Here is a 10,354-nt window from a genome sequence, read left to right on the forward strand (position 1 = left end):
AAAAACTAGAATAATATATTATAATAATCTTTTTTTTCCTTATTATTATTATATTTGTTTGTATTTATTTTTGATTATTATTTAGGTTTCAATAGTATATTATCAATATATTATTATCAATATATTAAAATTAATTTAATGCTATAAAATAAATATGATACAATTAATTTGATGTTTAACAAATGTTTAAGGACATGTGAACAATTTAAACAAATGTTAAATATCAAAATGTTTATTTTCTCTCTGGATTAAAAAATGTGCAGAATAAATATTGCAATTATTCTAAATTAATTACAACAATGTGCCAAAATGATCAACAAATAATATAAATTAGTTGATAATTTAAGAAAATATTAATAAAATATTTAATCGAACATTATTATAAATAATAAATATTATAAATATTAATAAAAAAAGCAAACAAAGTAAGGAACAAATATTAATACAAAGTATACAGCAATAGCAATTGTTTATTTCTATACCAACATGTCTAACATGAAACCATTGATTTTATTGTATTGAATATATCAAAGTAAAGTATGAAAACGACGTACTTAATATCTGAAATACAGCAATTTTTATTAATTTGAATTAAAATGATCATATAGTTATTTAAATAAATTACCTTTGAAAATCCTGTATAGCATGGAATGAACACACCTAAGATGTGAAACATACATGCTGTTGTGGTACGTATCATAATCAGCAATAAAATTTTTTTTTATTTCGTACTTTTAATGGTACGAAATACCATGTAGAAATATATCTGCCCAATGAATAGTGACATTTTTTTATTGTTAATGCAATTAATTTTACAAATAAAAAATTTACAATTAAACTTACTTTAAACTTACAATTCATTAAATAATTCCTGACTGTTATTTATAAGTATTTGATTACTATAATTATATAAAAAGATAATCATCAATTGTATTATTAAAAACACAGAAGAAATAAAAATTTCTAATTGATCCTTTTTAGCAATAATAGCATTTACAAGCTGTAAAATATTAAAAAAAAATAAATATATATAAATACACTCAAGATATCTATTTTTAAGTATATTGTATTGTCATAATTTATAATTATATTAATATCATTTATCATAATTCGAATATTCTCTTTCACAATAAATTCAAAAAATTCACGAATGTCATATGCAAGACTAGTACATTTATTAAAATGCAATCTTCTAATTATGCATTATTAGAAAGAAATGTTTCATAAAATGTATTGTAATTCAAGAAGCCATTTTATGATGATCAATAGATTTGTCTAGGTGGAAGTGTTTTTAAGATCAGAAGGTAATTTTTGATTCTTTAAATGACTATATAATAACTATGTCCTTTTTTAGTCAGAATTTATTCCTAGCTATGAATTCATTAATCTACTTATGCCGGTCTTTGAAAATTATTCAAAATCAATTATTAAAAATTGCTTAAATTTTTTTATATATATAGTTAGAAAATTTTTTTCATTACCGAAATAAATTAACATGATGAATTATATGATTTTTAAGAAAAATCGAGTACTTCTGATATGAAAATTCACTAAATTATATAAAAAATCTATCAAATTGTGATAATTTTAAAAAGTTGTCATTCAGAAACAGAATAAATCATTATGCAATACGATATGCAAAACCTTTTCTAAAAATACATGAGAATAACATTAAAGAGCTTTAAATGATGATGAATGATATTGAATGATCTTCAGAAACTATTCTTAGTTCATATACTCGTCTCGAAATTGGCTGCAATTTTCAGTGAATAAAAATACATAATTTTATATAAAAAAATAAGATTACCGAAATCTCGAAAAAATCTTCACGTAGCAAATTTAGTGGCCACTATGTCTCCTTAAAAACATAATAGATTTATATAAAATATTTCTTTGAAATGCATAGTTCAAAAGATAATTATTTGGACAAATTAAAATAAGATACCTATATCATGCACATTATGTGAGATTTTTGACATTTGTAAATTTGTTTATTATTATCACATAATAAAAAAAAATACTTACTCGATATAGATTTATTGCTATTGAAATCACGCACAAAAGAGAAGATAGCATAAACTGTATTTCCGAATTTGTTATGACATCGATAAGTCTTTCAGTAACATAAAATTCGGAAATAAAATATTGATGTAAGCATTTGTGAAATAATATAATGATGTAATCATATTTTAATTTACCAACCTGATAGCTTGATTATGAATATCGCGATAAAGCTCTGTGAGTTTCGTATCAATTTGTTTCGATGAAAGATTAAACATAGTCAAATAGGTAACAATTTTTTGTATTCGATAGTTAAAAATAGTGAGACACTTATAGATAAACATTGCTTAAAAAGGAATTTTATAATTCATCGTTTAAATTTATTCTGTTCAATGTTACAGTCAAAAAAAGTCAGTCAGTAAGGTATTAGTACACCGTTTAAACTTTTTTAATTTTTTTTTAAATGTGATTTAATAACTTCTGTTTTTTTTTTAAAGTTGGATGGATTAATTTAAATGATGATTATAAAAAAAATTTGCAAAAATTTTAATTCATCGAAGAAAATATTCAAGAATTTCTTTTCAATTTTTATTTAAGCATTTAATAAAAATATATCAAATAAAAATTATATTTATTGCATTCAATTCAATTATACATTTCAAAAATTCCAAAATCGCAACTATTAAATCGATAAAACTGTGACAAAGCTTAAATAATGACTTCTGACGTCAAGTAATTTATTCCTTTATGAAAATTTTCGTATCGACGTTTTAAACAAATTGTTAATAAAAAATCGTATTTGAGCATATTTCATTATCTAACGAATAACAAGATTGAAATAAAAATTTATGCAAGAAAAAAGTTATATGAAATAATCTCACAATCTAATCTTGATGAAACCGATGTATATATTAATGTGTATTACTTCATGTATATTAATGTTCTATATAAAGAATAAGAAAAATATAATAATTTAAAATAATGTTATCATAAATTTATGCAATCACACTTTAATTGTAATATAATGAATATATATTATAATTCATATTGTAATAATTATAAATACATTTGTTAATTATTAATTACGCAATGAATATCATGAGAGGAATATGATAAGTTTACTCACCTAATAATTTTAAACAGTACACTTATGTGAAAACTGTAAAGTCCAAATATCGATTCCGTACATGTTATTAATAATGCTGCAAATATTCCAACAAACATAAAATCCAAGCTTAGAATATCAATATATAGAGTACGATTATATGAATATATTGTAAAGTAATGAATAATATGTGTACGAAATTCGTTTAAAGGTATTATTATGTAATCTAATATTATAGGATACAATATAAATATATTAGAGAGTGCAACAATTCCATAAATTACACCTAAAATTTAAAAATATTATTTAGATAATATTTAAATTTAAATAAAAAAAAATCATTTGTAATAAAAAACAATTTTGCAAAAAATAAAATAAAAATAAAAAGATTAAACATATTGTATAAATTATATATAAGAAGGATATAAATATATAATAAGGATAAAAACTTAAATATAATATAAATAATAAATATACAATTATTTTGGAATATTTAAAAATAAATGGTTGCAATGACAATAGTAATATTATAAATTGATGTCAAAGAAATTAATATATTTCTTACAGATAAAAATATTTATTATATGACAGGAATCATTGATGTATTTTTTTCATATTTCTATTTCTGTGGAATCTTCTAATATATATTCCTCCATACGCATATGATGAAATAAAAGTTTTATCTATATCAAAGTATAGTAACATATAAAAACATTTTTTCATAATGATCAATTAAAAATAATTTTAATTTTTACTTACCATAGGAAAAAATATTATGAAGCTTATATATCTTAATAAAATTATAATGTATGGAAAAATCGTAGATAATATTAAAATACAGTTTCGTAACATAATTTCAGAGCTTAGTAGTGACACAAGCTAAAAGTAAATTCTGCTTATGAATCAAATATTACATTTAAATATCTAGATTTTGTTATTAATAATACGATATTTTTGAATAATAAAAATAAACTATATTATTTTTAAATACATTATCACTATCATTATTTAATAAATGTTTTAAAATTTATTACAATTTACTTTAGAATAAAAATAAAAACCACATATAAAAGTAGAAAATATAGGTATAAAAATAAAAATGTAAAATTTAATTCTAGTGTTTCTTTTAATATATATTCTAACCGAAGAAAAAAATAAAAAAAAAAAAAATAGATTAAAATTTCTCTTCGTTTGAGATTTCGTTTTCCAGGAAATTATATTTCAATATTTTTTAAATTAAATTTTCAAATTTAATTTTTTACAGTGAAATTTGTTAAAGTGAAATTGGCTTATTTTCGATTAGATATAAATAAATTATGAAATAAAATCATTCTATAAAAATATGCAAAAAAATGTAAAAGAAAATTTTATTGTTCAATTTTATTGTTCTAAATTTTAGTAAAAAAATTGCTAAATATATGTAAATCCAGAAGTTACATAATCAATAAATTTTAAAATTCACTTTTTTCGAAAATTAATTTTATTCTTAAAATAATAATATTATTCTATTTATACATATGTTATTCAACCGGATTCTATATATTTAAAATTATAATAATTTGTATTACATATAAATACAAAATTATCATATCACTATAAAATATTTATTTATTGTTTAATTAAAATATATAATATAATAGGTATCAACATATTATTATTCCATAATACAAAAAAAAGATATAAGAAATACATAAAAAAAATAAATAAATATGATATATATAAATATAATATGTATAATATATGTAAACAAAATGTAATAATATACATATATACATATATGTAATAATATATATATATATACAAATGTAATAATATACATAAATACATTAAATTACATAATATTTTTATTTCGAAGAAAAAATGCTATAATAAACATGCTATAATAAACAGATAATATTTTATAAATTATCTGATTAGAAATATGAAATGAAATTTTACAAAGAAAAATCATAATTTTTTATTACCTGAAATAAGAAGAAGAAAAATCAATAGCCATAATCTCTGAATCCACATATATATCGAATTATTATACGGCCACAATCCTACAATTTTCATCACTGTACGATAGGTACAATAGTGTTTATCGAATACGTCCATTTTCCTAGTTAGATATCGACTGCTGTATAGAATTTGAAAAAAACATTTGACTATACCTTGGTTTAATAAATTATTTACGCAATTTTTCTTTTTTATATTTTCATAGTCTCTTTTTTATAGTAATAACAATATATAATGTATAGTAATTGCTTTAAATTACAATCAATCAATCATTTCATTCACATCTTTTGCGAAAAGTTTTTTCATAATAGGCATCAAGTTCGAAGAAAATTATAGTTCTCCAGTTTTTTGTGTTATTAATCTTTATTAATCTTTATTTTTTAAACCGAGGTATAGTTTTTTATTTTCTTTTGTTTTATTTTGTATTATTCTGTTTTATTTTTCCCCCTTTTTTTCTAGACATTAAGAGAATGAAAATTTATTACAATGAATATTATTTTCCGGTTACCTGAAGATATAACGCGACAACTTGATAACTTCAAAATAACTCTCTTACTATAGAAATATTTCATATTGTTACTTTGTGCACTCGACAAAAGTGAAAATGAGAATTGGAAGAGATCAACAAAAAAAAATGCGTTTGAATTAAAATAATGGTATCTATAAAAAATTTTTATGATATAATATAATATAATATTATATTAATTTTATATATATATAGAAAATAATTTTTATATGTTCAATGTCATATTCGTATTATAAAAATAATTATTATTTTAAATTATTGTTTATAGAATGCAATTATTAACACTTGAACTAGTAATTTTGTTATTTTCTATTTGATTTTTCACAAAATTATTTGCAATTATATTTTATGTAGAATAATATAATTTAAAATGTTTACGAAATAATTTAATGAAATCTAATATAATTTTATCAGAAATATATATTAACAAAAACATATGTAAAATTATAATATTAGAATTGAGAATGAATAACATAAAATCATTTCAAAATATAAACAATATAATTTTATTATTATCGAGATAAATTTATAAACAAATATATTTATACAACATAATTTTCAAAGAAACGCTTATGAAACTTTTAAAACTGCTTAAATAAATACTTCGTAATGTTAGAGATAACATTGAAATGATTTAATTAAAATAAAGAATATACAGTAGGAAAGAATATATTTAATAAAGGAAAGTAAGCAGGAAAGTATAGTAATAAACTACTATATAGATAGGTTGTGTCATTATGAATCTGATATTTTTTTTCTTTATTTTTTAATAAAGATAAATTCCTTTCACAGGATTCCTATTCAATTGAGAAGATCGCAGTTTCTTAACGGCACAATAAGAATCAATAATATCGTAATTAGTTTCCTGACTTACAATAACAAGTTAGAGGAAATTAAAGGAAATTAAACTGTTAATATTGCATATTTATTAGCTTATATCATACAATAATATTATCATAAATTTTTCCGAATATATGGCGATGCCATTGAGTATGTCATGATTCTTGAACTTTGAGATCATGTTATGCTCTAATCATACAGATTTAATTTCTTTCAATATTTCAACGACAGAAGTTTTTAGTTTTTAGTTTTAGGTGAAAAAATGATTCGGGAATATCGCGTTTTTTGTAAAACGAATATCTTAAACAAGATTTAAATACTTGATTTCATGCAATATTATTAACTCTTTGAGAATGAATACTGCTGCTTATTGATCACTAGAGAAGCAAGGATTCTGATCCTGAAGATCCTGCGGCTTCGCGAGAACCTTTCTTTGAAAATGGCTCTCCAACGACCATATTAACTTCTTATATATTGTATTCAGTTATTAGTAAAAAATTTTAATAAAACACATAAAACAATACATATTATTTCTAATATTTAAGTCTTTAATTTCGTATATATATATATAATTTTATTATAAATATATAATTACAAGAGAATTGTCTTTTTTTATTTTTACTGGTATATTTTTTCAATATTTCTAAATAACTCTCACACGAACAAATATTTCCCAATCATTCGGTGATGAGATAAGAGCAAATTTTATCTAAAGGAAAAATAAATCAAACTAATCAGTATGTATTCTAAATATAATATTTACACTTTATATAAGAATTATATATGAGATTTATATACGAGAAATATTAATTTGTTGCTACTATTTGAAATTTTTATTTATAAGATATTTAAGATGAAATATTCTTTTAAAGTGAGAAATATAGTAATTATACATATAATAGATCTACAGGATACATTAATGTACATTATGTTGCAATATTACATAATATATAATTAGTAATATATATTACATAATATATAGTTGATATATATTTTATATAATGTAATATATAGTTGTACTATTATTATCTTTTATTTTGATCAAATAAAATTGGTTTAACAATTTTATTTAAAATAATCAATTGATGAAAATCTTTTTCCTAGTAAAATGAAAATTAAAATATTATTAAGCAATACAGATTGTATATCAATATAATATTGATAATATTGATATTATCATATTATATCATATCATATCAATATTAATTTTTATAATCCATATTTGGTTTTTTTTTATAAAAAATGAAAGTTTTGCAGTCTATTAAATGTTACAATTTCTTAATTGAGAAAAATAAATAAATAATTTAAATTATGAAATCTTCAAAAACTAAATTAATTTTTATAAAAGATTAATTCTTTTAAAAAAAATTTTCAATCTTAATACGCAAAAAAATCAAATACACGATTATCAAATGATCAATTTAAAAACAATAATTTCATAAATTCGCAAAAAAATAAATCATAGCAAATATTTTTAAAATTTTAATTCATTAATTAATGAATTAAAATAATTTAAAAATTAATTCATTAAAATAAATATTAAATATAAAAGTAATAATGAAATAATATTGTTCTATATATTACTATATATTCTATATATTCTTTTAATAATATTACTATATATTCTTTTTTTTATAATTTTGAAATTGATCAATATTAGTTTTGAGAGATTTGTGTATAGAAGGTATTAATATTAATTCATGAAATACTTTTAGAAGATCGATTTTAAATATTAAAATAAACATAAAAATTGCAATACAAAAATATAAATTGAGAATTAAGTAAGAGTAAGTTAATTTAAATTTGAGCAGATGAAATGAGAAACGGAATAAATGAAACAAACATTATTTCATTTTTTCTTTTTCATTAATTAATTAATAAATTAATAAAATAATTAATTAATAATTAATTAATTAAAATAAATTTTTAATTAATAGTAAATTAAATTGCTTATAATTCAATTCAATTCAGTTAATAAGCTTCAACCAATATTTTATTTAATTTATAACTTTTTCTTTCTTTATTATTTACATAATATAATTTTACAATTTTGATAATAATTATTGCCACAGTAATAGTAAAATATTATTTATAATTTAACAATAATAAATCATGAAAAAAACTCAATATAATTATGAATTTTATTAATATCATCAAATTTATTAAATATTGACATGATTTATAATGATCTCTTTTAAATATTAATTATATTATATATATTAATTATAATAATACGAAAATGATCAATAAGAAGTAATATAATAATTTGAAAAAAAATATAAATAATTTGAAAAAATATTAATGAAAAGAACAAAAAAAGTAAGGAACAAATATCAAAACGAAATATAGAGCAATAGTTTATTTCTATGCCAACATATCTAATATGAAACCATTGATTCTATTGTATTGAATATATCAAAATAAAATATGAAAACGATGCATCTAACATCTAAAATGCAGTAATTTTTATTAGTTTGAATTAAAGTGATATATAATTTTATAGTTATGAGTTAGTTTATAGTTATGATTTATTGAAAAAGACACACTATGTGTCTTTTTCAATAAATATTGTGTAAAACAGAAATTTATTCTTAATTATCGAGTTAATTATATATTAATTTATTTTGCGAAATATTAATTTAAGATGAAATCAATAAATAATTCATTATTGTATGAATCGAAAAAAAAAAAGGAATAATATCAGCGAAATTCAAAAACCTTTATTTTTTATGTTATAATGTTATAATCTCTTTTTTTGTTGTTGTTCCTACTTGTTTTTGCATATAGAGATTTCAGAATTACATTATTGATCAATTCAATAAAAATATTTAAGAGACTATATTAGAAATGAAATGAATTTATTTTCTGTTAAAATTAAAGAATAAATAGAGAATAGTAATTATAATTATATCAAAATGATCAATAACAGATAAATTAATTAGCAATTCGAAAAAATATTTATAGAATTCAATCAAGTAATATTGATAGGACAAATATCAAATAACGAAGAGTGATAATAATTGTTTGATTTAATACTAATACGTCTATGAAAGTATCGATTTTATTGTATCGAATGCATCAAGGTAAAATATGAAAACGATGTACTTAACATCTGAAATCCAGTAATTTTTTTAATAATCCATTAATTTGAATTAATACGATTGTCTACTTATTTAAATTATAAAAATTACCTTCGAAAATCCTATATAGCATGGAGTAAATACACCCAAGATATTAATCATACATGTTGTTGAGCTCCGTATCATGATCAACAGTAAAATCTTTTGTACTTTTAACGGTACAAAATACCATATAGAAATATATCTGTCCAATAAATAGTGATATATATATATATTTTTTTATCATTAATGCGATTAATTTCACGAATAAAAGATTCAAACTTACAATTCGACAAAAAATTCTTGACTGTTGTCTATAAGTATTTGATTACTATTGTTATTCAAGAACGTAATCACCAATTGAATAGTAAAAAATATAAAAGACAATAAAATTTCTAATTGATCGTTCTTAATTAGAATCGCATTTAATAGCTGTTGAAAAATTAAACAAAAATTGAAAAATTAAAAATATAAATAAAATTATAAAATAAATTAATATTATATTTATTTATTATAAATTCGAAATATTTTTAGTGTGTTTTACAAAAAATAAATTCAAGAAAATTCAAAAAAATCTTAATAAGCAAAATTTACATTATTATCATAATGTCTCGTTTCAAACAATTATTCTAAATTATATGTTATTCAAAAAAAATGTTTTATAATGTTTTGTAATGTTAAAATGTTTCAAGAGATCGTCTTATGATCAGATTTGAATAAATAAAAATATATTTAAAGTTTGAAGATAATTTTTTTTTTTTTTTT

At 19.2% G+C, this 10,354-nt stretch overlaps 1 protein-coding gene and 1 pseudogene across 1 annotated transcript in view; both read right to left on the reverse strand.

Moving 5' to 3' along the window:
* Positions 1–510: 510 nt before the first annotated feature.
* LOC102673622 lies at positions 511–5,220 on the reverse strand (annotated as a pseudogene).
* Positions 5,221–9,446: 4,226 nt separating this feature from the next.
* Positions 9,447–10,354, reverse strand: part of LOC102673743 — a 5,652-nt gene continuing 4,744 nt past the window's right edge. Inside the window, exons 6-8 of the mRNA XM_006622801.2 lie at positions 9,876–10,021; positions 9,662–9,794; positions 9,447–9,582 (exon numbers count right to left, since the gene is read on the reverse strand). Coding sequence (XP_006622864.2) covers positions 9,532–9,582; positions 9,662–9,794; positions 9,876–10,021 — 330 coding nt within the window. The 3' untranslated portion in view covers positions 9,447–9,531. The remainder of the gene's footprint in view (positions 9,583–9,661; positions 9,795–9,875; positions 10,022–10,354) is intronic.

This window comes from Apis dorsata, unplaced genomic scaffold (assembly GCF_000469605.1).
Source record: "Apis dorsata unplaced genomic scaffold, Apis dorsata 1.3 scaffold_758, whole genome shotgun sequence".
Taxonomy (NCBI): Eukaryota; Metazoa; Arthropoda; class Insecta; order Hymenoptera; family Apidae; genus Apis; species Apis dorsata.